This window comes from Larus michahellis, chromosome 5 (genome assembly GCF_964199755.1).
Source record: "Larus michahellis chromosome 5, bLarMic1.1, whole genome shotgun sequence".
NCBI lineage: Eukaryota > Metazoa > Chordata > Aves > Charadriiformes > Laridae > Larus > Larus michahellis.
This window is the reverse complement of record NC_133900.1, coordinates 16,660,015-16,684,211: the sequence shown is the minus strand read 5'-3', so window position 1 is coordinate 16,684,211 and position 24,197 is coordinate 16,660,015. Positions and strand designations below refer to the sequence as shown.

The 24,197-nt window shown below is 43.7% G+C and overlaps 1 protein-coding gene across 1 annotated transcript; it reads left to right on the top strand.

Annotated features, from left to right (window-relative positions):
• The first annotated feature begins 10,815 nt into the window (after nucleotides 1-10,815).
• Nucleotides 10,816-23,529, top strand: MGST2 (microsomal glutathione S-transferase 2). Its single transcript, XM_074589081.1, has 5 exons — nucleotides 10,816-10,913; nucleotides 15,932-16,031; nucleotides 17,222-17,292; nucleotides 19,138-19,219; nucleotides 22,044-23,529. The coding sequence occupies exons 1-5, from the start codon at nucleotides 10,856-10,858 to the stop codon at nucleotides 22,174-22,176; spliced, it is 444 nt and encodes a 147-aa protein (XP_074445182.1). The 5' UTR covers nucleotides 10,816-10,855; the 3' UTR covers nucleotides 22,177-23,529.
• The last annotated feature ends 668 nt before the right edge of the window (nucleotides 23,530-24,197 follow it).

Genomic DNA, 24,197 nt, shown 5'->3' with positions numbered 1-24,197 from the left:
AACGTATGGACGTCTCCAGCTCATCACATATCCCAAAGGTAGCATCTGTGCACTGTCGAAAATGCTAACTCATTCATTTCTCTTTAAAAGCCATGTGATCTCCAAAAAATGAGTACTGAAAGTTGCCACATTGACATTGTTGTGGATCACGGGAAAGAAAAGGAACTGCCTCAAAGCCCTTACAGAGAACGATTCCAAGTTGTCCATGAAGTTTAAAATAAAGAGGATCTGACATGAATTCATGACTTGTGTTGATACCAGGACATGTCTCAGAACAAAATGCATCCCATTCTCTATGCTGTATAAATCGCTTTATTCATCTCAAAGCTTATAACCTGGAAAGACACAATTTCTCATGAGTACTACATCCTTACATTTTTTATATAGTCAATACAACAGACTCAAAATTACAAAAAGCAGGGATTAAACAAAGCAACGTATCTGTTGGGATACCGGGTTTTTTGCACTGAACCGAACACTTTCACTAGTGTGCTTTTAGCAGGAAAACTATTTCAAAAAAGGCCAAATTTTAATTTATTTTGAAACTTAATTTTTGCATTTTAAACCAAATGAAAATGTATTTCTTCTCCAAGTAGAAGTAGTGCTTTAATTTCAAAATAGAAAAATACTTGGAATATTAATCTGGTTTTGCCCATTAAAGAGTTGACCTCCTTCCACTCCCCTTTGGAGAAATGTAGGATTTAAAGTGACAGGTAAAAACAGAACAAAAATCTTAAAATAATACTAGAGTTAGAAAATTCCAAAAGTGACATTTTGATTCAGAAATAGAACCACAATAATTCCCATAGGAAATTTAAAAGAGATAAATTTCCAAAATGACCTAAAATGCTTTTGATTACTTTTGAATTAGCATAAATCATGAATGATACTGAAACAACACAACTTGAAGTATATTCCAATATTCTCTACCTGTGGCCATGCTATGCTTATTTCAGGCTACGCATATTTTATTAGAGAACACTGCTGAAACCATCATGCCCTCATATGGTAATGCACACACAGCTCTATCCACCAGGGGAACTAAGCACAATTTATACGTCGATGCACTTGAAAGTTAAGATAGTGGAAACACTAATTCCTTACCTCCAACTCCAGATTTTGGCAGGTAGGCATTCCCCTACCATTTTATTTATTGCTCTAGTTATTTTCCCCAGTCATTTTTCTTTTAGATTACCTGAGCAAGACTTCCTAAAGGAACGGTATCAGTCAGAGAAAATGGACCAAAACTTGCCTTTTGTTCCTCCTCTAGGGCAATGCCTCCTGCTTCCCTCAACTCCCCAGTGCTTACAAAACACACCTGCACCAACTCCTCTGCACTGATGCTTTTCCACAGCTTCAGGAAGGGACCCACAGCCTCTCATCTCCTCTTTGCTCCCTTCTTGTTTTGAAATGCAGGTGAGGGCAATTCCAACATTTTCCTTGCAAGCAGCAAGGAAAACCTCTGTGCACTTCCATTGTCTCCGCGGGCACTTCAATAATTTGTGGAAGCAGTAAACCAGGCTTGTGAGATGGGTCATGCTACGCAGCTTGACCACTTGAGCTGTTCCTGGTCAGAAATAGCAGCTAATGAATGAAGCACTTGTGTGTAGCTCCCACTAGTCCTCACAGGAGATACCACTTTTCTGGCAAGCGGGGCAGCCAGGATTGTAGAGAACGTTATTGTACACGCTAGGGAGTTACAAGCCTCTCTGGGGTTTGTGACAAATTTTGAGACCAGGAAGTAAATTTGCCATTAACAGACTTTCAATTCTTTCTTGCTTGGTCCTTTCTATAACACCTGCTGACAAATAAAGTGCTGTCACTCTGAAGTTGTCATGGTGCCTATGTGAAGGGCAAGGACTGCGTGGCATGAGACACCAGCAAGCAAAGGAGAGCAAGGACAGGAGCAGTTTGCACGTGCTATTGATTACACAAAGAACAACCAGGCCACCGAAATCCAAGGAAGTGAAGTGTGTTACATGGATTAAGAATAGGCAGAAATGGGACGTTATATTTCACATCGATACGACACATAATGGGCAGTTTCCCACAAGCATCCCCTTCCTCCTCAGGAAAGTAACTACTGGATTTTAGGAGCTGAGGAGGCTTCTTCTGTCAGAGGGGTGTGAGAGCGCTGTGGAATAGAAGGAAATAAGATTGCCATGCGCAGCAGGGAGAATTGCTACACATTCGTGTCAGAGGCCCTGGCTCTCAATGGAAGATATTTATAACTTTGCCTCTGAAGAAGATGAAAGTAGTTCTTACGCTGAGAAAGGGAACAAAAAGCGTTACCTAAAAATAAACGTCCCAAGTCAATGCCACCTATTTCTACATTCCCTGTTTCAGAGCTGGCTAAATGAACTATATCAAGAAACATTTGGGTTGTTCAAAGAGTAATAAGGCCGTTCTAGATTTGGAATGGCTCTTACTCTCAAACTCTGCTAATTTATCAGCAGTGTTCTGTACTCTGCAATATCATCTCTTGCTGAGTTGAGAAGGCAATTCAGTCAGCACAAGGATGTTAGCTGATCCAGACAGTGACCTGGGTAAGGTGACCGATGAAAGTACACATTAATTGCACTCCCACATTACTTGGTTTAACTCCTGCTTGCCTCCATGTGAACACTACCAGGTTATGCTCTGAGCTGACACTCCTTCCCCACTTCTGTTTCCACCAGAAAAAACAGAGGGGTTTTCAGGCTGAAGATGACTGAAAACTACCCCCGACTGGGCTATGCTCATTCAAGAACTTCAAAGCACTCTCCAAATGACTTTGCAGAGTTTCACAAAACTCCTGATTTGTAAGCTGTGACACCCAGCTGGGGTGCAGAGCCACTGCTGAATAGGTGGGGCTGGGAAACTCTCTCAGATCTCTCAGTTCGACCATGGAGCAATCTGTGCTTAGAAGGGGTGAAAAAACAACAAACCAAACCAACCAAAACCAAACCCAAAAACATATAATACACCTTTTCTCCTGGTCACTGTAGATTCAGGAAAGAAATGGTTGACAGTGGGTCATTACTGCAAATCACTTCTGTCCTGGTTTGATTTCAGAGAACTCCCTCTTAAGCAACCAGCCTGCCTAGGCTAAGTGCGCCTAATCTGGGGCTTATTTTCTTTCTCTGAGGAACAGCTGGGCCATAGCGTCCTCTTCCTTCTCTACTGGTGCAACCCCATAGAAATGCAAGTTGCCTCTTTCTTGCAGGTATACCTCTGTGTAGCACGTTAGCACTGGGCATTCATTTCTATAAATTTCAAGGCCTTTCAAAGTTCTTCATTCTATAAAGCGCTTTCAAAAAAGGCTGTCCGTAATAACCCCTGCTTTGGGAAAACTAGATTTTAAAGTGGATTCAGAATCTCCATCTAAGGGCTTTTAGACTGAGACTCAGAATGAAGATAAGTGAGTGGATGTAGAGCAGGCAATATGCCTGAGCGCTGTGGTCAGAAACCATCTCTGCATTCAATTCCAAATGGATCACAGATATACAAGGAATAACTAAATATACAATCTAAGCAGCAGAGTGGCAAACTAGCAAACCAACCCTGTATGTATGCACCCACTGTAAAGTCAGCTCCGTTGGTCAGTCAGAAGGAGAGCTGAATGGGAAAAAAATTTGCAACCCCATCTTTTTTAACTCTGTTGTGCATTGGAGATGGCTTTTATTCTCCTTCGCAGCTTGGCGAGGTGGTCATTCCTGTTCTGGGCTAACTCCTGTGCTGCTTCGTGCGCTGACGCTGCACGACCATCACCTGCTGAACAAAAACACCTATCTTGTTTGCCAGCCAGCTACATGCAGGCAGCCTCAGTTCCCAAGGAGGTAATTTCTTTAAGCAAAGGAGAGGCTTCTACTGGGGAAATTAAAAGGGTTCCTCTGGCTGAGATAGCGGAGGGCACACACCAGTAGTTCTGGCATACCCCAGCAGGGGGCAATGGCAGATGTACATATGCATCTGTCACTGCAGAGCACCCCGACAATACAAAACAAAGTTCTCCCCTGCCTGTCAGACCTTGTCGCAAACTAGGAGGGCAGCCAGTCCCTGCTAACAAACGGAATAAAACCTACCTAGGGCTGAGTCAAGGCCCTGCAGAAGATCTGGCAGTGCATAACTGGCCAGCAGCACGAACAAAGCTTTCCAGGTCTATCCTGAGCAACTGAAGTCTGTCAAGTAAGGAGAGGCCTCAGCAGGATTTTCATTGTAAGATCAGAAAACTCATGTGGTCTGGCTTTCTTGCTCTTTTAGAGAAAACAGATAAGTGAAGCTATAATTCTCCTTTGGCATATCCACAACTGCAAAACGGAAAGATGAAGCTGGAAGGGCTAGCGTGGAGGAGGAAAGGGCAAACAGATAAGGGGGAGACTCAGACATCAGGAAAAACCCTGGGCTGCTTTATTTCTCTTCCTGGCAACGTTTTCCTTTTGAAATCTTAATGTTAGCCTTAATCCTTTTGAAAGGGACAAAAAGCCATTCAGAGCAGAGTTTGTTAAACGTATGCGTACCTAAAAATGAGAGTCACAATTTGAGGCAGTTGAGCTGGACTCTCTTACATTGGATTTTTGAACTTCTGAGTATAAAACCTTGGACGTCTCAATTTGGGCCTGAAAAATAGAAATGTTTAGAACCAGCAGCCACTTTAGATTGTATGTCACGTGCCCTGAAATGCAGTGACCATCCATTAATTATGCAGGCGTGCCACAAAAGCGTGTGAGAATATCTATTTTGGCCAAGGAAGGATGTGAAGAAATGTTTACAAATCCTTTCATACCAATAACCGTAAATAACAAGTAAGCAGAGACAGGAGCAACTGCTGCTGTAATATTGCTTTCATTTGCTGTGCGTGCATCAGCAGGCGCTGCAAGGGGAAATGACTGTCGGAGGAGAGAGAGAAATATGTTGCCAAGCAACACAAGACCCCGGCCAAGGGACCCCCTCCCCTGCCCAGGAGCAGACAAAGCTTCCTGGGCCTCCCGGCTTTAACCTACAACCACTCGGAAAGCTACGCCAGCATCCGTCAGGGGAGAGTGGACATGGGCGGAGCCGGGGAGCAGGAGAAGGGATGAGAGCAGAGCCTCTAATGGGCACGGAGAGGATGCGGAGACCAAGAGAAGAAATGGCCATCACGCTGGGGAGGGATGCAGGAAGGAGCTGAGGAGATAGACAGAAGCCAAGCCAGGATGGAGCAGTCGACCTGGGAACGTGGCTGATCCGACAGCGCTTGGATCAAACCCCACTCCGGCGTGGAAGGGCTGGACATGACTCAGGCTGCCCCGCAGGAGAGAGAGATGGAGGAGCATGGTAGAAGGAAGATACTCTCCGGGGTTTTTCTTTCTTTTCAAAACATGCCTGTGTAAATATGGCACTCGTGATATCAGCTGCTTACATTATTTTTCTTGAGGGAACTGGCATCTAGGTCCCTGCATGCTCTGTGGCCTGCCAGGTGGGAGGAGGGTGCAGTCTGGAATTCAAAGTACAAGGGTGGCAGCCAGGTACCCGCTCTGGTTCCTGTCTCTGCCATTAACCTCCTCTGTTAGCACGGGCAAGTCACACAGGACTTTCAAGGGAATCTCAGGGAATCGGGCATACCACCTGATAGAAATTTGGGAGCAGCTGAATGCATAACTAGAGCAGGCACCTTGGAAAAATGTCAGTGTTTCTATTATAGCAATGACTGGGGCTGCTACATTCCCCCGCTAGCTGGATTCAGGCAAGCATCACTCTGACACCAAGAGCCAACATTTACCTCTGAAAAGTCGAAGAAGCAGACAATAAATAACGGTACACAGTTGTGAGTGTCTGTAAGGCAAGCCGCGCTGAAGATCTGGCCAGGCTGGAGGGCCTGGCTCGTCAGCTACCTGAGCGAATGCTCAAATCTGCCTTACCGCCTAAAGGCATCGGATAAGGCTGAACATGAGCACAATTTACCTCCTACTTCCTAAACACAGCTGATTTCCACAAAGATGAAATTGAACTTCCTTCTGTATGGATGAAAAGACTCCCTTGAGCTGAAGCACTTCACCTAATTAGAACCGCTCTTTGTCCAAGGTTAGCAAGTTAAAAAATAGCAAGTGCTCCATTGTCACAAATCTGCTAGGTGTTGTGAACGGAGACAAGAGATATACAACCAACATGTCTTCAAATCTCTTGCTGAATCTCCATTAATCCCTTGCATTCCAGATATCAGAGCAGTCACGCTGGCCTGGGGATCTGCTTCCCGTTGGTCAATAGCAACAGGAAAATCTTTAAACCTCCTTTTGATCCAGACATAAGTTGTGCAGGATCTGCATCTCACAGACCAGCCCTCAGTTCTCCCAAGACTGCCTGCTGCAAACCGGAGATACCGGTACGCAGAGCCGGCGGGACTGCGCGATGCTGGAAGTATTCGAACGTCTGGAAGCACTGCTGCCTCCCAGCTCCCATCACTTATTAATGAGCTGTTATTCATTGCTGAAATGCTGCCAATTTGTATTATACAGGCAGGCAGGCAAGATGATGATATAGGTCCACAGCAGCTTTAGCCTGTGAGTGAGGCGCAGAGCATAAGCCACACTGATTTCCATAGGGTGAAGAATTTGGGAGAGTTGCTTCTCATCTTCAGGCATCTAATCACACTCACTGACAAGAGAAATGTGACTTTGCCTAACTCTCTCCTCAGACATTGTGTGACTGCAAGGCCTACCGTATCCCATCTTCAGGTTGGTAGCTTTTGCAGCACACAGCGAATCTCTTGCAAGGAAAGTCAAAGGAAAGAATGGGAAATAGATTTGTACGCTGCACTTCCTCCTCCTTTCCAGATGAATGGGAGAGGCAGGGTTTGCAGAATTCCCTTCTTGTGTTAGGCTGTACCTCTTCTCTGGAGATTTACTGCTTCTCTCAGAAACACGCAGGTTAGGAGGAATCATAGAATGGTTTAGGTTGGAAGGGACCTTAAAGATCATTTAGTTCCAACCCCCCTGCCATGGGCAGGGACACCTCCCACTAGACCAGGCTGCTCAAAGCCCCATCCAGCCTGGCCTTGGGCACTTCCAGGGATGGGGCATCCAACAACTTCTCTGAGCAAAGAGATCTGAGACATGGGAGGTGAGGAATATTCAGCCTCTACCCAGTTGTATGCCCCAGGTATTCCCTGACCACCACAGACACACAGCTTTTATACATGGCAGTGCAGATGTGCTTGTGTGTGCACCATTTTCCCAAATAGGTTCTGATAATCTCTCCCAAGCCATTGCACTTCTGAGCTCCTCAGAGCTGAGAATAGGTGAAGATATTTTAAGAAAAAAAAAAACATGTTTTTTTTAAAAGAAAAGCACCATTTTAACAAAAAACAACCCCACACTGTAATTACATGTAGGTACTTTTTATAATAATCTAGACTCCTCTTTTTGCTGCTACTTTGAAAGCCTGCTGTGATTACAATGGGATATTATGCAAGATTGGCACAGTTTATGCTTTATAAACATATGTAAAAATATATTATTCTCTACCGCAATCCAGAATTGCATCCCAGATATGTTCCTGCAATGTCCAAAGCGAAAAAATGTAATGATACCCAAAGGCCATAAGGAAATCCAAGAGGCATGCAGGCATGTGGGAATTTATGTGCATATAGCAACTCACATTAACACTGATGGGAGTTAAAGCACATCAATCTTTTGTACAGCCAGATGAGAGCACCATGAACCAATTCTATCCTGACCTATATCCAGTATTGATGGAGGTGACATTAGGCTGCAGAAGGTGCAGATCGGAGAAAAATCTGAACCTCTGGCTACTACTCTGTTTAATCCTTTTTAATGTGCCCTGCCACCGCCAGCAAAAATAATTTGATCTCATGCCACCAGTGTCCAGACGATGGGGATAGAAAATGAGGATCTGTTTTATTATTGGGTAACACCGCCACAAAGCAGGGCTCTCTGAACAACCAGACCTTAAAGTGAACGGAATAAAATGGACTTTCCCTTCTTCCTCTGAGGCTCCATGCAAAGTATCTATGCAACAACAGCAGACATGGGTTACAACTGTTATTTAGGAGGTAAAAACAGGAACATTTGAAGGAGTAAACATATTTTATGCCTCTTTCACCTGTTTCATAGTTCTGATAAATTTAAAGCCTGACCCAATGCCACACAGGCCCATGTTCTTTGCAATATATTGTTGAAAAGCTGAGTAAATTAGTAAACCGCAGAGCTCACTGCCATTACTGCTGTAGCTAAACTGTTGTTGATACATGAGCTAGCCTCATACATTGTAATAGTCTTGATTTACCCTATAAATGTTTCCGGTGAAATATATGAGAGTTCAGATGTGTTTTCCCTTCCAGCCACAGGAGCCTCTCTGTTCTTCAGCACCTGTCTTCTAGAAGGTGTTTAAAACTAAATGATGCTGCACCACCAGTTGTATCTGGCCTTTAAGAAGTTATACCCCAGCGTAGACTGAACACTGCCCTTTGCAAAGCTGTTTTCAGCTCCTTCAGAGACAAAATCTGAGCAGCTTTGACAGTGTAACTCTATTAAAAGAGCTTATTTGATCAGTCTGGTTTCACACTTAAAATGCTTTTGGTCTCACTACCCCAACTGTCCGCTCTCTGTGACATCAGCGCTGCCACCCTGCTGGGGTTTGCCTTCGCTGCTGGTCAATGGGAGCTCCTCTACAGAGAGAAGAGCCAGCGTCTTTGGGAAGGTCTGCCAGGGACAGACAGGTCAGCAAGAGGCAGGACTACTAATTTGCCTTAAATCCTGGGGTACACAGACGCCCAGCTCCAACACACAGCTGCTGCACGAAACCAGCAAGTCCCATCCCTACCCAATGCCTCAGTTTCCACTGCTGCAAATCACAGTTAGAGAAACTTGTTTTCCCCATAGAGCACACATACAAAGTATGGCGCAGCAATAAAATACCACTGTTTCCAAATGGGAAGGACTTGCACCTGGTAAGATACCACCACTATCTCTGACCTCACATTAACATTTCACTGCTCAGAGCCTCTGTTCTTGCTTTGGAGACGGCTTTGGACAGCTGCAGAAAACACATGCATTTGCAGCAGCAGAGATAGGCAAAGCACATATGAAACACATGCAAGTGAAGGAAATGCAAAATCGTATTACATTCATCAGGAGCAAGCTGAGAAATCAGCCACAGACAAGCTGTCAGAATGTCCTGACATAACTGGAGAAACCTCTTGGTCGATCCTGGCATCTACTTATATCTTGGGGCTTATACACATCGTAAAACTCTGGGCATGTGAGGTACTACTGTATTTCCACCATCATAAATAAACCCAGCCTTGTTTTGTGTATGAGCCGACTTTCTATTCTGGGTTACACAGGGAGGAAGCATAACATGGGCTGTGGAGTACGTATGACTAAAAGCATTATAAATCTATAGGCAACTACAAACTCTCTGCTACCAGTGGACAGTGAACAGAGTTTTAAGCAGACTCTAGCTCAGCCATAATAGACACGTAACTTACAATATTTCTGTGGATTTACCCCCCTGCCCTAAATTGTATTCCTGCCTGCTTTTAAGTCAATCTTTCCTTGATTTTCTATGTCCATTGCTATTTTGAAGTTCATATCCTTTGAATAAAGTCAGAAAAAAACCCATAACTTCAATGTCAGCTGGCCCTAAAACGTTTAGCCCTTGTGGTTTTTACTTTTCAAATGACCGGCTCTGTTAGAATTTTCCTTCACTTCCCTATATCAGGAGGGTGGCAATGCATGGAACACTTCTGAGCCAGCCCGTAAAAACATAGAGAGACTGTGTGGTCAGAGAGCCAACCCATACTACAACAAGAACCGCAATTAAAGTGCATAAATCAGCAATCAAAGAGTTACTAAGCACAAACATCCAACTATTGTTATTACAGTATATCTAACTCTTACAGTCTTTAGAAAGAACAATATACTGAAGTAATACCCAAGAAATAACCTTTTAAGTTTTCGCAAGGTAAAATAACTGATTTTAAAGTCCTTTTTACGTTCGCCTTTAAAATTAGCAAATTTGACTAAAGTTAATGAAATATCCCCACTTTAACATCAGCTGGAGGCAAAGTGGATAGATAATCCTGGAGTCACAACAAACATTACACTGGTTTTGTTCCAGCGGTCTTATGGGATCATAAAGGCTAATGACGTTAAGCTTCCTGTTAGTTAGCTGATGAAAAAATGTTCCTTGAGAGAATCTCTCCCAGTTTTAGGACTAGGCATAAGCTATAGGACGTGTACTCCAGGCAGTACAAGGAGGAGAGATATTTCTTTCCTTCTTTCTTTCTTAGTTGTTTTACCCTTTGAACTATCCTGAACAATTCCTTTCTGCATGCCGACTGCTTGTAAAGTGGCTGTCATGTTACCCATCAGAGCCTAAGCTGTACATGTTGGGCAAAACCCATAAAAATTAAGCGTAGGGACAATACAAAGCTCCGGTCTTCCCTCGCATCTCCTGCACCTGCTGCTTTCGAGTGGCACCGCTCGTGATGGACGCAGACCTCGCCGCGCTAGACCCTGTACAAACACAGAACAAAAAGTCTTCGCCCCCAAAGACATTGCAACTGAAATCTAAGGCATAAAAGAACAGCTGAATCCACAGAGGCAGGCAAGGCTGGTTTTGTTCTCTCTGTGCTTTCACGCAGGCAAGAGGCAGGCAGGGCTGGCTGACTGTATTTGAACTTTTTCAGGAATGAAAAACGGCCATAATTTTGCGCTCTTGTTTTAAAAAGTTCGGCTGTTTTATTTCCAGGGCAGACCTTTGTTGCAATGCTGAAAAGCACTACAATTCTCCCACCTGGTGTTTTTCCTTATTGCTCACTCAAGCTCTCTCTCCTATACACACATCCTGCTCGCACACGGAAGCTGCTGGGAACATGGCTGGTGATTTAATTTTGCTTGCGGCTGTCTCTCTTCTTTCCGCCTTCCAGCAATGTAAGATCCTGGGGGGTTGCATGGCTGGGGCTTGGGGAGGTTTCCACCGGTTCTGAAGTACTGGAAATTATTTTATGATAAACTGGCTGCTCTGTAACTTTAATTTCTGAGAACTCCTAAGGTTTTTCTCACCGGAACACTGTTTACCCTCCCTGTAGTCTGACAGGGGGTTGGCTCAGTGGGACAGATTACTTTTCCCTGTGGGAGAAACTATTTTGTTTTCAATTCTATTTTGTTTGCTGACTTCCTGGAATCATACTATAGTGAGAGCTTGTAACTAGCTGTAAAGTTACCCTAAAGCCACATCGTGTCTTGCTTTCGATTCTTATTTAGGCACCTATACAATTGAAAACCTCAAAAGTGAGAGTAAATTGTGAAATCAAACACTAATGCTGGACTGAAAGCACTGAAAAAACTGTTTTGTGAAATAGAGATATATACTGAGTATCTGAAATGAAAGAAGAAAACAAACCTTTACACCAGGCAGTAATAATATGAGAGATTCCATATTACATCCTCATCATTACGTTTCTTTAAGATCTAAATGGATTTCTTTTATCCCCTGCTGATATGGCTCTGAGAATCAAGGACTAGGGAAGGAAGTGGGCAAGTCTGAGATGCTCCTTTTGCTGTGTATTGGTCTAAAAACTGCAGTGTTATTTTTAATGCTTGTCATTATTTTCTTTGAAATATATTGATTCAGATAGTTGTGATACATTTTGAAGGCATTTGTGCTATACTAGCATGAGACTAAGAGCAAGTTAAAAATAATTATTTTGCCTTATTTTCAGAATCTATAGCACTGCCAACTTATCTGGCAACCTGTCTACGTGGCCTGATTGTTTGTTTATTTGTTCTCAAAGCCTCAACTACTGAAATAACATTCGTACCCAGCAGAAAAAAGGCTTGAGAATGTGACCCTTCCAGGTTATAAAAAGCCCAACACAATGGCAGGCAAATAAAAAGCCCATAAAATTTGCATTCTCTTTTTCTGTCATCAGACCAGCTACAACATACCCCTGTGATCTTCAGGGTATGATCACATACATTTCTATCTGGCGGCAATATTTCCCATTGACTTCTGTGAAAGTTCAATTTGCCTGCCTTGATTTTTAAGGTAGAAGTGTGAAGGAATAAAAACCAAACAAACATCTGGAAAAGTACTGCAGTTTGAAAACTCAAGGAATTGTACAGATTCTGGAACCACGAAGGGAGGGGGAAAATACCTATGTTCTTCCTTGTGATGGTAAATCCATATTACTTAATCATAGTTAAGATCACAGCAGAGAAAAGAAAACCTGGGTTTTAATTTACACCGGCAGCCTGACATCAAGCCCAAAGAGAGACGCGTGTAAGAATCTGATCTGCTGATCTGATTTAAATCATCGCAGCTTGGGTTACTTTCAGCATGCTTTCTAGCATGGCTAAACCAACACAGATTCATTTATGGGAGTGCAAATGAACGTCGTGAAACCGGCACCATAAGTGTGTGTTATAACCAGTTCATGCAAGAGGAGTAGCCCAGCATGTGACCGCTTGCCGTGGTCAAAATACAACATACACAGCACTCGGGGCTCTGTTTTTTCTGCTGAGCCTCCGGTTCTGCGTTAGGAAGGTGCTAATGGGCAATATGACCTCCCTGAAGCAGTGCTGGAAGTCAGGTTTTGCTTAGCAATCACCAGAGGTACCAGATTTAGTGTCTTAGAACCATGAGGTATTCAAAGAATCAGGTCAGTAGAAAATTAAGCTGTGCAAGAAATGCTCTAGGGTAGAAAGAAAGAGCAGAAACAATGCAAGAAGTGGTTTCCAGTCAAGAATCCAGTTTTAAGCAGCTAAGATTTGCTTGAGAGATTAGGGCTTTGTAGGCTGATGGGAAAACAAGGGAATCCAATGAAAGGACAGAATGAATCCCAGTCATTGACACAGGAGAGAACAGGGAGGACTGGGGTCCCACTATATTGAGGCATCTCTCTGAACTAGCCACCTTTCAAAATCACTCTTCGTAATTCCAGGACCCAGCAAGACATTGTTAAAAAGTATTTGATTTTTTTTTTTTTTTAAATGTTGTAAGCCATGCAAATTAACATACACTATCATACACTGCGATACAGGTAACAGCTTCTCTACAGGCTTTTTAACACATAAAAAAACGTTTGAGAGTAATGTTCCTTGAAAGCCTGCTTTGTCCCATATTTTCAGAGTAAAGACATTAACTCAGTAACCATAAATGCCACCTGAAGATGAAAGAAAAAAAAAAAAGCAAACAAAGGCAAGTCAAGCATACTTTGTAACTACCTCAGTCATGTAATTTAGCCTGCTAGAACTGAACAACTTGATACAGGGGGAAGAAAAGGCTGTGAAAATCTTTCCTTGCTCCTGCTGCAATGCTTTCTGGAGTCCTCACGACAGCAGCTCCAGTGGGTGGGGCAGAAGAGCTCTCCCATTGCTTTCTTGTTTACTTTAGCCCTTGTTAAACCATAATCACAAAGCTTAAATTTGGAGTTACATCGCTATTTTCCATTCACCAGAAAGGAACTAAAAGGCGAGTCCTATGCAGTTAGCAAAAAAATATAGTAATTATTCCTCTCTGAGCTCTTTTCAAGTCCCTGGTTGATACCTGTCTTGTTCTGCACACCAGGCTCACCTGTTCTTTTTAAGGTGATAGGTGTGACTAGTTCTCCCATTACACAGTGCCACAGCTTGGGTTTCATTGGCATATAAAAGCCCACTTGGCCCTAATTGTAGCAAAGTTCCCATCAGTCACAGCAGAAGCCACTAAAGTAGTGGACTTTGCGATGGTCAGCTGTACTGTCATACTATCACAACCTGTTTCTGCATAGGGTTAGCCAGAGTCTCCCGTGTGCAAATCTCTGCCCCCCAAACTAGAGTCTTGCTGACCAAGCTATACCAAGGGCAAATCACATTGCAGCTGAGGCCAGGGTTATACCATGGCCTTGACAATTTGCTTTGGTTAATTGTACTGAACAAACAAGAACGATTTGGCCCCTACAGGGCCGTAATCTTCTTACTTCCCCCAGTAAGTTTATTTTGTCCAGCATCCATTCAAGGCCTTTTTTTTTTTTTTTTTCCCAACTGATTTGGGTGCAATGAGCCACCTTGGCTTGCCTTAGTTCCTCAGTAGAAAAAACCTGGTCCCAGACTGACTGTAAGCATTGAATGGCTCAGTATGGCCAGAAAACAAGGAACGCATTGCTGGCTAAAAATGCCATTGCACACAACACTATGGATCACCTACCATTTTGACTAATACGCCAGGCAGGACTTGCCAGCATATAGTATTTGTCATTTCAAAAAATAGATCATTTTGGGGCTGACAGAAGTTAAAAAGCAACTTTTCAGTTAAGTTTTCTGGGAAAATATTTATCAGAGGTAATTCTTGTGCTTCCACAAGTTTCAGTCTCCCTGAAGCATGTTCCCTAAACCTTCCCCACGACCATTCTTCTCTTCTGAAAGGGCTGCAAGGTGGCAAATAATGGATGAATCACCAGGCATGACAAGAGATGTGTGGTGGGAGTGGAGGAGGTCTTGCTGGATGCAAATACAATGAAAGGTCCTGTAAACCCACCTTACAGAGAGAGATATCTGAGATGGTCTGACTAGTCTCTGGAGAGAAAGGTTAAGAGGTCACTTGAACACAGACCGTAATTTCTTATATGGGGAGAAGACAGATGGGAAAATGCTTTTTTGGGAAGAGGCTTTGGCCACAAGGCTTAGCCATAAGAGGTGCACAGGGCAGCACCACTGATATCTCTAGCTGTGTTTTAATGGCACTGCTCCCAGAAGGGAGGACAGCAGGTATGCTCTATGCACCTTAGACAGGTCTTTTTAGTGAACTCAGGTGGGTGCCTGGTTTCTGGATCCAGGTAAAGTTTAGGTACAAGGTAGTTAGCGAGCTTCTCGTACATGGCGGCTATGACACAGCCAGAAAAATAACTCCAAGTACACAGAGAGCTTTAAAGTCAAACAGGGTGATGCCCAGTAGCTCTGCTGCATGCAGAAAATTGCTGTCTGTGTATTGCCTTTTGTCCTTGCGAGCCTCTGTTTAACTTTTAGGGGGAGACTTCTGCAATGAGGACATCAGTAAAATAAGGCATACATATATGCATCAGAAGTAATCCTGGAAATACAGGTCAGAAGGACAGAGACAGAGTTTGACTGGTTTGGGGTTTTTTGGTAGGTAACTGATATTTAGTGACTGTACAGCAAGTAATCTGTCTTCTTCATGGCACTGCATCTGTTGTAAAAAATGCTTTTTACAAGACAGGTAAGTACTATCAGCTCCAATCAGTGGAGGCAGAAACACCCTAGGTCTTCCAACAGGTAGCTCTCAGTGCTCTCCAGCAGATGAGGTGGAGAGCAGGGAAAGGCCACAGCCTCCCCAGTTGCAGCTCTCTGCTCTTTCCAACGCGCTGGTTTTCGAGAGGCTGAGACAATAACAGATGGAAAAGCAGGCACTAGAAGATATGGGTAAATCTTCTATGGGTAAATCGCTTTAAAAATGTGGCGACCGGATTTTTGTTTCCAAAGATTGTAATGCTGCCCCATACTTCAAAGCGTCACACCTCTTAGTGTCACTAAAACAAAATGACCACACACTATTCAAGTGAGTGGGGAAGTGACTTCCATCAGCGCAGTGTGGTTACTGAGATCCTGCTAAGGCAGCAGGCTGCCACTGTAGAATGACTTAGACTGTGCAGTTCTAGGATTCAGATGAGGTGGAAGGATATTTAAGTCAGAGCTAGCGTAGCAAACACAAAAAGAGAATGAATATACTTCTGAAATAGCAATTTTTCCCCTTCCTCACAAGTGTCACTCTTGAGGAGGAGATCTAAACTTTCGGAGGGAAAAACTAGTTTATCTAACATTGGTCTCTCTGTGTCAAATGAAATGGAAACCGCTGAAGAATAATGATCTCTATTTAAAAAATTACCGATGTGTTACGGACGCAACTGAGCCAGGGAACTGTGTAATTTGTGAGCCCTTATTTTTGCTTACAGGTCATTTTGCTTGGCTGGTGGGGAAATCGAGAATGAAGCACAAGGTCATGCCCCCAGCTGTCACCGGAGCTCCAGAATTTGACAGAACATTTCGTGCACAGTAAGTCCAAGATCATTAAGAAGGTGGCAATGAATAACAATTCAGTCCGGAAGAGAAGCAAAAACATTATCTTAAAATGTTACCTTTTCTTTGCATCCTTTGCTCAAAAAAACCCAGAAAAATAACTAACAGATCGCTTTTCAAATGGTTCAGCTATTATTTTAATGATAGTGGGGTAAGTTCATCTCATTTAAAACAGTCACTGCTCAAATTCTGATCAAACTAGGCAATCAGATTACACAAACCTAAGTAGGGGCTGAGAGCTAATTGACTGTAACTTAGAGAATTCAGATGTTCTGGATCTAGCAGGCTGTGCTGTCAGTTCTTGAGCTGTGGTTCACACCAAACACATGGAAGACAAGCACAGAAAACCTCTGTCTTCACAGTGGGTAACAGTGGAATAACCTAAGAAGGCAGCATTTTCCTAAAGGGCTTCAGTTTGTTATTAGCTAATGACCGTATGCAAAAGCATTTATATTTATTTCAAACAATCCCATCTGCTGTAACTGTAGTTGTAGTGGATAACAACAACGAGACATAGAATATATTAGCCAACGTATTAGATAACAAAATATGTTAGATATAAAAGGTTGCCTAATTCATTAAAAAGTAATTTATTCAGAACAACCAAGGAAAGATATCCCAACAAAATATTGGTGGGAAAACCGATGTCCACAAATAAAGATGTTATGGTCCTCACCATAAGAAGATATGTCATGTGCTGTCTGTGCCTGATAGCACTTCATAAAGGCAGTTGGCCTCAGCAGAGCAATCCAAGATGCCTCTGCACAGCTCTGTGCTTCCTCTTGCAGTCCCAGGAATGCTGACCCACAAAACTTGGAGTATGGAGATAAGCGATTAACATCACATCCATGCGCTGGAATTCCTGCCTCTCTCTGCTGTACAGACACTTGATTTAGGATTATTTGTCCTATTTATATCCACGGAGTTGGGGTCCAGATCCTTGTCTAAGTTTAGCTAACAGGCAAATGTCTGAAATAGTTTGTATTTGAGATTACAAAGAAGAGAATTTTTAGGAACACCAAATGCTGGCTTGACTGTGCTCCCACTGGATTCGATAGCATTAACTTTAGTGGCAACTAAATGAGGCCAAAGCCAATTCTCCTTGAAAATCTCACTCACAGTTCTTTCCTGTTCCAGACTAATGTTCTTTCAAATTTATTCTGCAGACAAAACTGTGTGGAGTTTTACCCAATATTCCTGACTGTTCTCTGGACTGCTGGATGGTTTTTTAATCAAGGTAAATACTTTTTGTTTTTATCTTGGCCTGAGAAGTTTTACATAACTTTTTAAAACACTTTAGTTTTATCAGGAGGTAAACGACTGTATACATCTTTTCTCCTTCTTTTAATTGCATTACATTAGCATAGCCTTCCTAGAAGAATGCTCAGTGACACTCAAATCCCCACTTAGTCATGGCATTTCACATCGCCCCGACAGCTTTCACTTCTCTCTGCAAATCAAGGAGCCAGCACATGGCACGTTTATCATACACTCAGTGGATTTGCAGGGTGAATCATTCAGAAAAGCAGCTCCCAGATCCTTCCCACTAACAATTATTTGCATACTACGGGACAATTCTCACAGGACATCAAGCATAGCTGTCATCCCCGGGGAGGAGGCAGCCCGAAAAGACTCAGGCCAGAGCACTCGTGCCCATGGCTGGACCCCTGGCTGATGGAGACGGAGCTCAAGCCAGCAAACCTTTGGGTTTTTACATCCCAGTTGAGTGACATCGCTGCTGGGCTATGACTCATTTGTTTGTTCTGGGACATAGCGCTGAGCGCTGAAGTGCAGTCATAACAGCGGCATCTCCAGCCATAGATACTGTACTGCAGGTGTGCGGCGGGGGCTCCTGAAAACCTATGGTGTTTTCTCAGGTGCCTAGCAGGGGGTCAGGTTTTGGCCAAACCTTCTGAACTCAGATGCCACAGAGCTTTCATACCCCTCCAAGGTGGGTTTGTGATATCTCCTAATAGAGCCTAATTTTGCCATTCTGCTCTATTAACCCTTCCCCAGCTGATGTTTTAGAAGCATGACGTCTGTGGGCTTGAGAAAGGATAACTAGCTTGTGCCCAGTATACCTCTCCTTCCTGAATGACTAGGTTTCTTTTCGATTTTTTATATTTGCTCTGAAAGAGTAATTTTTCTGGAGGGGGCAGTCCCATCTCCACTGCAAATCCAATGTAAATCCAAAGTAACACCACCTAAGTCAACAAATTGTATACGAGATAGTACATGCGCTCATAGACAGATAATTGCATCGAGGAAAATCACAGTTGCTAACCAGCAACACAGGCGCGCGCTGTCATATGTAAGAAAAGAAGGATTGTGTTAACCTCCTCTTTAAGTCATTTTTTCAGCTGAGCATCTCCCGTAGGTATGTTTACACGAGTTAATCCAGAACACAGCAAAAGCTGTCCTCTGTAGTACTCACTCGCACCATTTGAAAGAACACAAAATTATCCAGCTTAGTCCTGGATAATACGACTGACCTACACACCCTGCTCCATCTATCAAATGGAGGTGACTTTATACTCTTCCCACAGGGAGGTCAGAAAGCTAACTTCACTACAGCCTTCTCTCATGTCCTTGGATAAAAGCTGCTATATAAATGCAAAGCAGGTTATTAACAACATAAATAAGATTCTCTTAACAAAACAAACACTCCCCTTTAGCATGAACTGCCATCACAATACAAAATGACAGGGCTGGGTCAAGCCACAGTGCTCCAACCCACTATCCTGTCTCTGGGATAACCACCAAACTGGGGCAGGGGAGAGGTACAGATTCACATTAGTTCTTGAGGTCTCATTTTCAGGGAATGTTTTTAGATTTTTTTGGAGAGTCCTGTGCCCACCCCCATCTGTAAACCCATATCAAGATCCTTCTGTAGTGGATGATTAAGAATACGTATATCTCCTTTGAATGATTCTTTCCCAAGAGAGCTTCCCAGGGTATGGGTAGCTGTGAAAATCCCCAGACCTATACAACTAGAAAACTTAACTAAAGTTTCTGTCTGTGATCCTAATCTCTTAGTTTTCTGTTTTGGGTTTTTTTGAGCTAATAATCTTTTCTTTCATAGAATCAGCTTCCTTTCTGGGTCTGCTGTACGTGTTTGCCCGCTACAAGTACTTCCATGGTTACGTACAGTCTGTGAAAGGAAGGTAAGGAGTTACCAACTGAACTCAGGTTAAAAGCTCTAGGCTGTGGTCTGAAGCTGGGCTGAGAGCCAAGGACTGGCAGTGAAAAGTGACTATAATTGAATGCAACATGTGTAAAGTGTCAGCAGGAGGTCTGAAGCGGAAGCCCTCAGGGAAGAGGGCTGGCTGTTGCAGTAGAAGCCTAGGTTAAGACGTGAGCATGCTGCAGGTCACGAGAGAGAAGAGGGTTGATGCTCACCTTGTGGGTGCCTGCTTTGTACTGAGCATATTGGCAACCAGACTCGGAGAGCTCTGAAAACAGCAGCACGGTTCTGCAGATCAGGACTGCTGTGGGATGGGAGACTGCTCAGGCAAGGCTTGCACAGCGCCTGCCTGCCTGCTATTGTCATTTTTCCTCAGTTTGTCACGTTAAGACCTTTACTCTGGCCACAAAAAATGCAAGCAAATCTGGCCTTGTAGGCTGATGAACTTTCACCACAGACAAAAGAACACAGCTGCAGATAAGCATACGTTAATGAATGTTAAGTGCACACCATCTCATAACATGAATTCTGCTTCAACAAACATGCCCACCAGCAAAACACCCCTCCACTATAAACACTCAAACACACGGTTTGTTTCTTGTTTCGCTGAAGACACTGCACTACATTCTGTGTTCTGACCTAAGGCTCCTCTTCCAGCACACGTATCAGTCATAAAAAGAAAATAGCATGATACATGCTTGTCATGAAATTAAAAAACTTAGGATGTATATTTCTAGAGGAAGACACAAAGCAATCAGAGTATTTTTGTAGTGAATAATCCTGCAGCAGCAAAAAGGCTGTACTACAGGGCTATTTCCCACAGCTTCTGTACCGATATTACCATTCTCCTTCACTACAGTCTACAACAGTCCTTTATCCTTTTTGGAAGAGCTGTTGCTTAAGAGAAGGGAGCGGCTAAGTTTTCTGGAACAAATATATGGAGATACTTTTATTTCTCCCAGTAAAAGATGCAATAATTCAAACACTGCAATGAACACCAACCAGAAGTCTAGCAACTATTAAGGAAGTTTGGGGAGCAAAACCATGGAAATGAATGAACAAGCAGAGCATAACGGACTTTTCTTTAATCAGCAAACTAAAAAGTCCTTTGTTTAAGAAATCTTTCCCATGCTTCACTTCAGTACTTTTAGACCAACTGATCCAGCCTCTCGAGGAAGCCAAGGAACAGTGGCTGGCTTTACTATTAGCAGAGCTTTACACTCTGGTGAGACTTGAATTTCTTTGCATTGAACAGAGGATGCCAAGACTCAGCCTGGCAGCCCTAGAAAATGGCTTTGCTCAGGCGGCTGCCTCTGCAGCCCAGCTGGTGCTCGCCTCCAGCTTTAGCTGGCAACAGGTCAGCACAAGGCAGGCATGCAGAACCCAGAACCCGGCCCCAAAACACACAACGAGCCTCCAGCAGGCCTAGTAGTGAGAGGGTCATTAGTCTTCACACTGAGTCTCAACCATCATCATTGACTACAGCCGTGCTAGTTATAAGGACAAACCTGGTCTGTGTGCTCAAAGAGCTGGTTATGACACATACTATTGTACTTGATGACATGAATTGCAGTTCAGATTTGCCAAGGCTGGATTTTTTAAGAATACAGCAGGAACATGCACCTTCTACTCAGTTTCTGTGCTGGAGAGGCTTTTGCAAGTGAGCTGTATCCTCCACCTGTCCCTCCAGCTGGCTCTGATAGATGCTTAAAGGGCTAAGTGAAAGACTTTTTTCCTGCTCTCCTGAAACTGAGAAAAATCTCATACTTCATTCACCATTTTCAAATCCGCATGTAGACGTGGCAGGCTACTTACATCAAGTCTTTAGGCACCAGTGAGATTCTGAGGCTCCCCACACCCCCAGCGGTGCCCGAGCACCCACCCTCCTTCAACCTCCGTGGGTATGGGGATAGCTGGCTATAAATTGAAGGCTGACAAGCCCCTCAGACCTCACTCCAATGCTAACGTGATGGGATTCTCCAAAGAGACCTTTCGTTGCTTGGTGAATTGGTTGCCCAGCGCAACCTGAGCAGAGATCACATTTTCCCCACACCGTCCAACCCCCATTTATATACCAAGCATGACGTCTATGGTACGGAATATTCCATTGGCCATTCCATTGTGCTGTCTATGCTCTTTCCCAGCTTGTATGGGAAGATGAAAAAAGTCCTTGGCTAGTATAAACATCAGTTAGCAACAACTAAAACAATATGCATTATCGACATTCCTTTCACAGCAAATATGAAAACACAGCAACCACTAGAAAGTAAGTTAACTCTATCTCAGCTGAAACCAGGACAGTACCCTAATCACTGATTTTTTAGGATCAACACTCTCTTTCCGGTCAAAAAATCCATCTCCAAGTCAAGCTGATAACCAGACCTTGTAGCTCAGGGGAGAGTACCTGACCAACAGATGTGGATGTAAGAGACACGCGCACCTCTCCCTCGGCCCCTACAGCTTCTTTCTCACACTCCTACGCTTAGAGTTGCAGTGAGGTGCTCGAGCTTGTCTGTGGCTTTACCTACAGGTCTTCATGTCATGGGAAGAGCTAGCTTCATCCTGGAGCAAGTTCCTAACTTCCACACGAATATTTAGAAACACTGGGGGAGAGCTTTCCCTTGGAGAGGATATTGGGAATCTCTCTTCTCCCTAGCAAAAGTCATGTGTGGGAATGGTTTATTACCAAAACACTCCAAAGTAACCTTTCCGCAGTGGTCCTTTCTGACTCTACACACCTCTTCTTAACTGGTGTGGACAAGCAGTTTCACTTGTAACAGTATTTTTCTGCTTTCCACTTCTAGGTTAACAGGTTTTTATTTGAATCTGATAATTCTAACTTGCTTGATAACCCTGGGTGCAGCTGGGATCGTTAACAGCTTTCTGAATGAATACCTGGACTTCAGCATCATGAAGAAACTACGTAAATTGTTCTGAAGACTGTTTAAAAAAATAAATAACGTGGATGCTTTCCCTGAACACCAAAAAGATAAGCTGCATGTAAATAAAGCATCAGAGCTCTCTACTAACAGCTTGTTGCAAGGTAAAATGCATGGTTTTTCAGAGCTGTTTACACTTTCTCCTTTCCCTACAGCCTTGAAAAAGAGTCAGTAAGACAGAATGTCATGTCACATCTGCATTTGCAATTAAATGTTCTGTTTTCCCACCCCATATCGTAAACCCTAAACAAATTACATAAAACTAAACCCATTAATTCGCTAAGTAACTTAGTTGCAACTGGCACTGCAAGCATCCGCCCATCTTACCCAATGTCCTTCAGCTTTGCCAACGCCTCTGTCGTCTTCCTTTGCTCCTCTTCATTTTCCCCAGTAGTGCCATCCGTGCTGCACAAACGTAAAAACACGCTTCGATGCAATTTGCCGCTGCAAGGTCCCAATTTTCCGAGTATACCCAATCCCACCACGGGAGCCTGTCTAAGCACATATGGAAATGCTGCTTTCTTCAGGAAAATGTTTCGAGCTACACTTGACCCTACGTTTCTGCAAAGGCCTTTTGATTTTGTATGGGCGTTTACAGTTCAACACATGCTCAAACACCCTTCTTGTGGAAGTGGGGCCCTGCTGGAGGCAGATCCCAGTCCTCACACAAAGCCTCTGGAAGAGAAGCTGTACCCACAGTGTGGCACTTGCGAGAGGGAGAGCCAGCCCAGACAAAAAGAAGGCACAGATGCTCATCTAACAATTGGGTCTCCTGCATTGTCTCCCACCAAGGCACAGATGGCAGGGGTGTGGGAAAGACTAGACAAATGTCCCAGCATGGCCATGGCTCTGGGAATCATAAAACGACAATGAGAAGCAAACTGACTGTGAGAACAGTTATCTGCTAAAAGGGGGGGAAAAGTGGTAGCTTAGCACCATCAGCTCCAAGTATCCTGATGGTCAATTTAAACTATGTAGAAGAACAGAGAAGCAAGGCCATGCCTGACTATTTTGGTAGCTCCTGATAATTCAAACTAGTTAGGCAATGCTGAATGTACCCACGCTAGAGGCAGCAGGCAGAAATTTTCCTTGCCATGCCTCTGAAGACATGATTTGGCCAAAAAATGCTGCATGTTTATATAATGAGCATGCTTATGGTCTTTCTAAACGTGTACTGAGGTTGATAACCTGACCACAGAAAATTGAGTGTTGGATCGGGTTCATAATAACCTTTCAGATGAAAAAGGTGGACACCTGTACAGAAGTTAGCTTGTGATTAAAAGGCACAACTTAGTGCCTGCAAGTGCCAAAGGCTGAAATAGCATTTGGAACAATAAAATGAAACAAGTGCAAAGGTGCGAGACTTGGGTCCAATAATGGCTGCTGAGTAGAAAAGGACAGATCGTGATGGTGAACGGGCTGGAGCTGCCACAGCTGCGGAAAGGGCAAGTCTCTGGCGCTTGCCTCCAGGGAGAAAGTACGACAGGGACAGATTTAACCACCACAGAAATCACCGGGAATTCTTCCACTAGCCCTTCCGTGGGCTGAAAGACAGACCATCCACCTACACACCCACCAGTGATGTCTTCACACAGTCACGGGCAGCAGGAAGTGCTGCCACTGGAGTCAAAACCAAGGCAAAGGTCCAAAGTATGTAAGAGGCTTAAATACACACTAGGAAAGGCCCAAAGGGTCACTAACTGTGTTCAAATAGGCCTTTGCCTCTGAAATTATTCCATTCCAAGCTTACCTGTTGCAGTGGTCTGGCATATTTCTAGATAGCTATACATAGCTTCTCTTTCTCCTTCTTCTCCTTCCCCTCTTCTCCAGAAAGGAATAAACTGCTGTCGTACGGGGACAATTTCACATGCCAAAAAATGCAGGTGTGAGGCTGCCAAGCATCATCCAGCAGCGCAAAGCCAGAGAGCTAGGGGATAAACACGGACCTCACATTTGAGGAGCTGCACCAGCTAACAGGAGGGCAGAAGTAGGCCTAGAGCTGAGGATGCCACCTGTCTT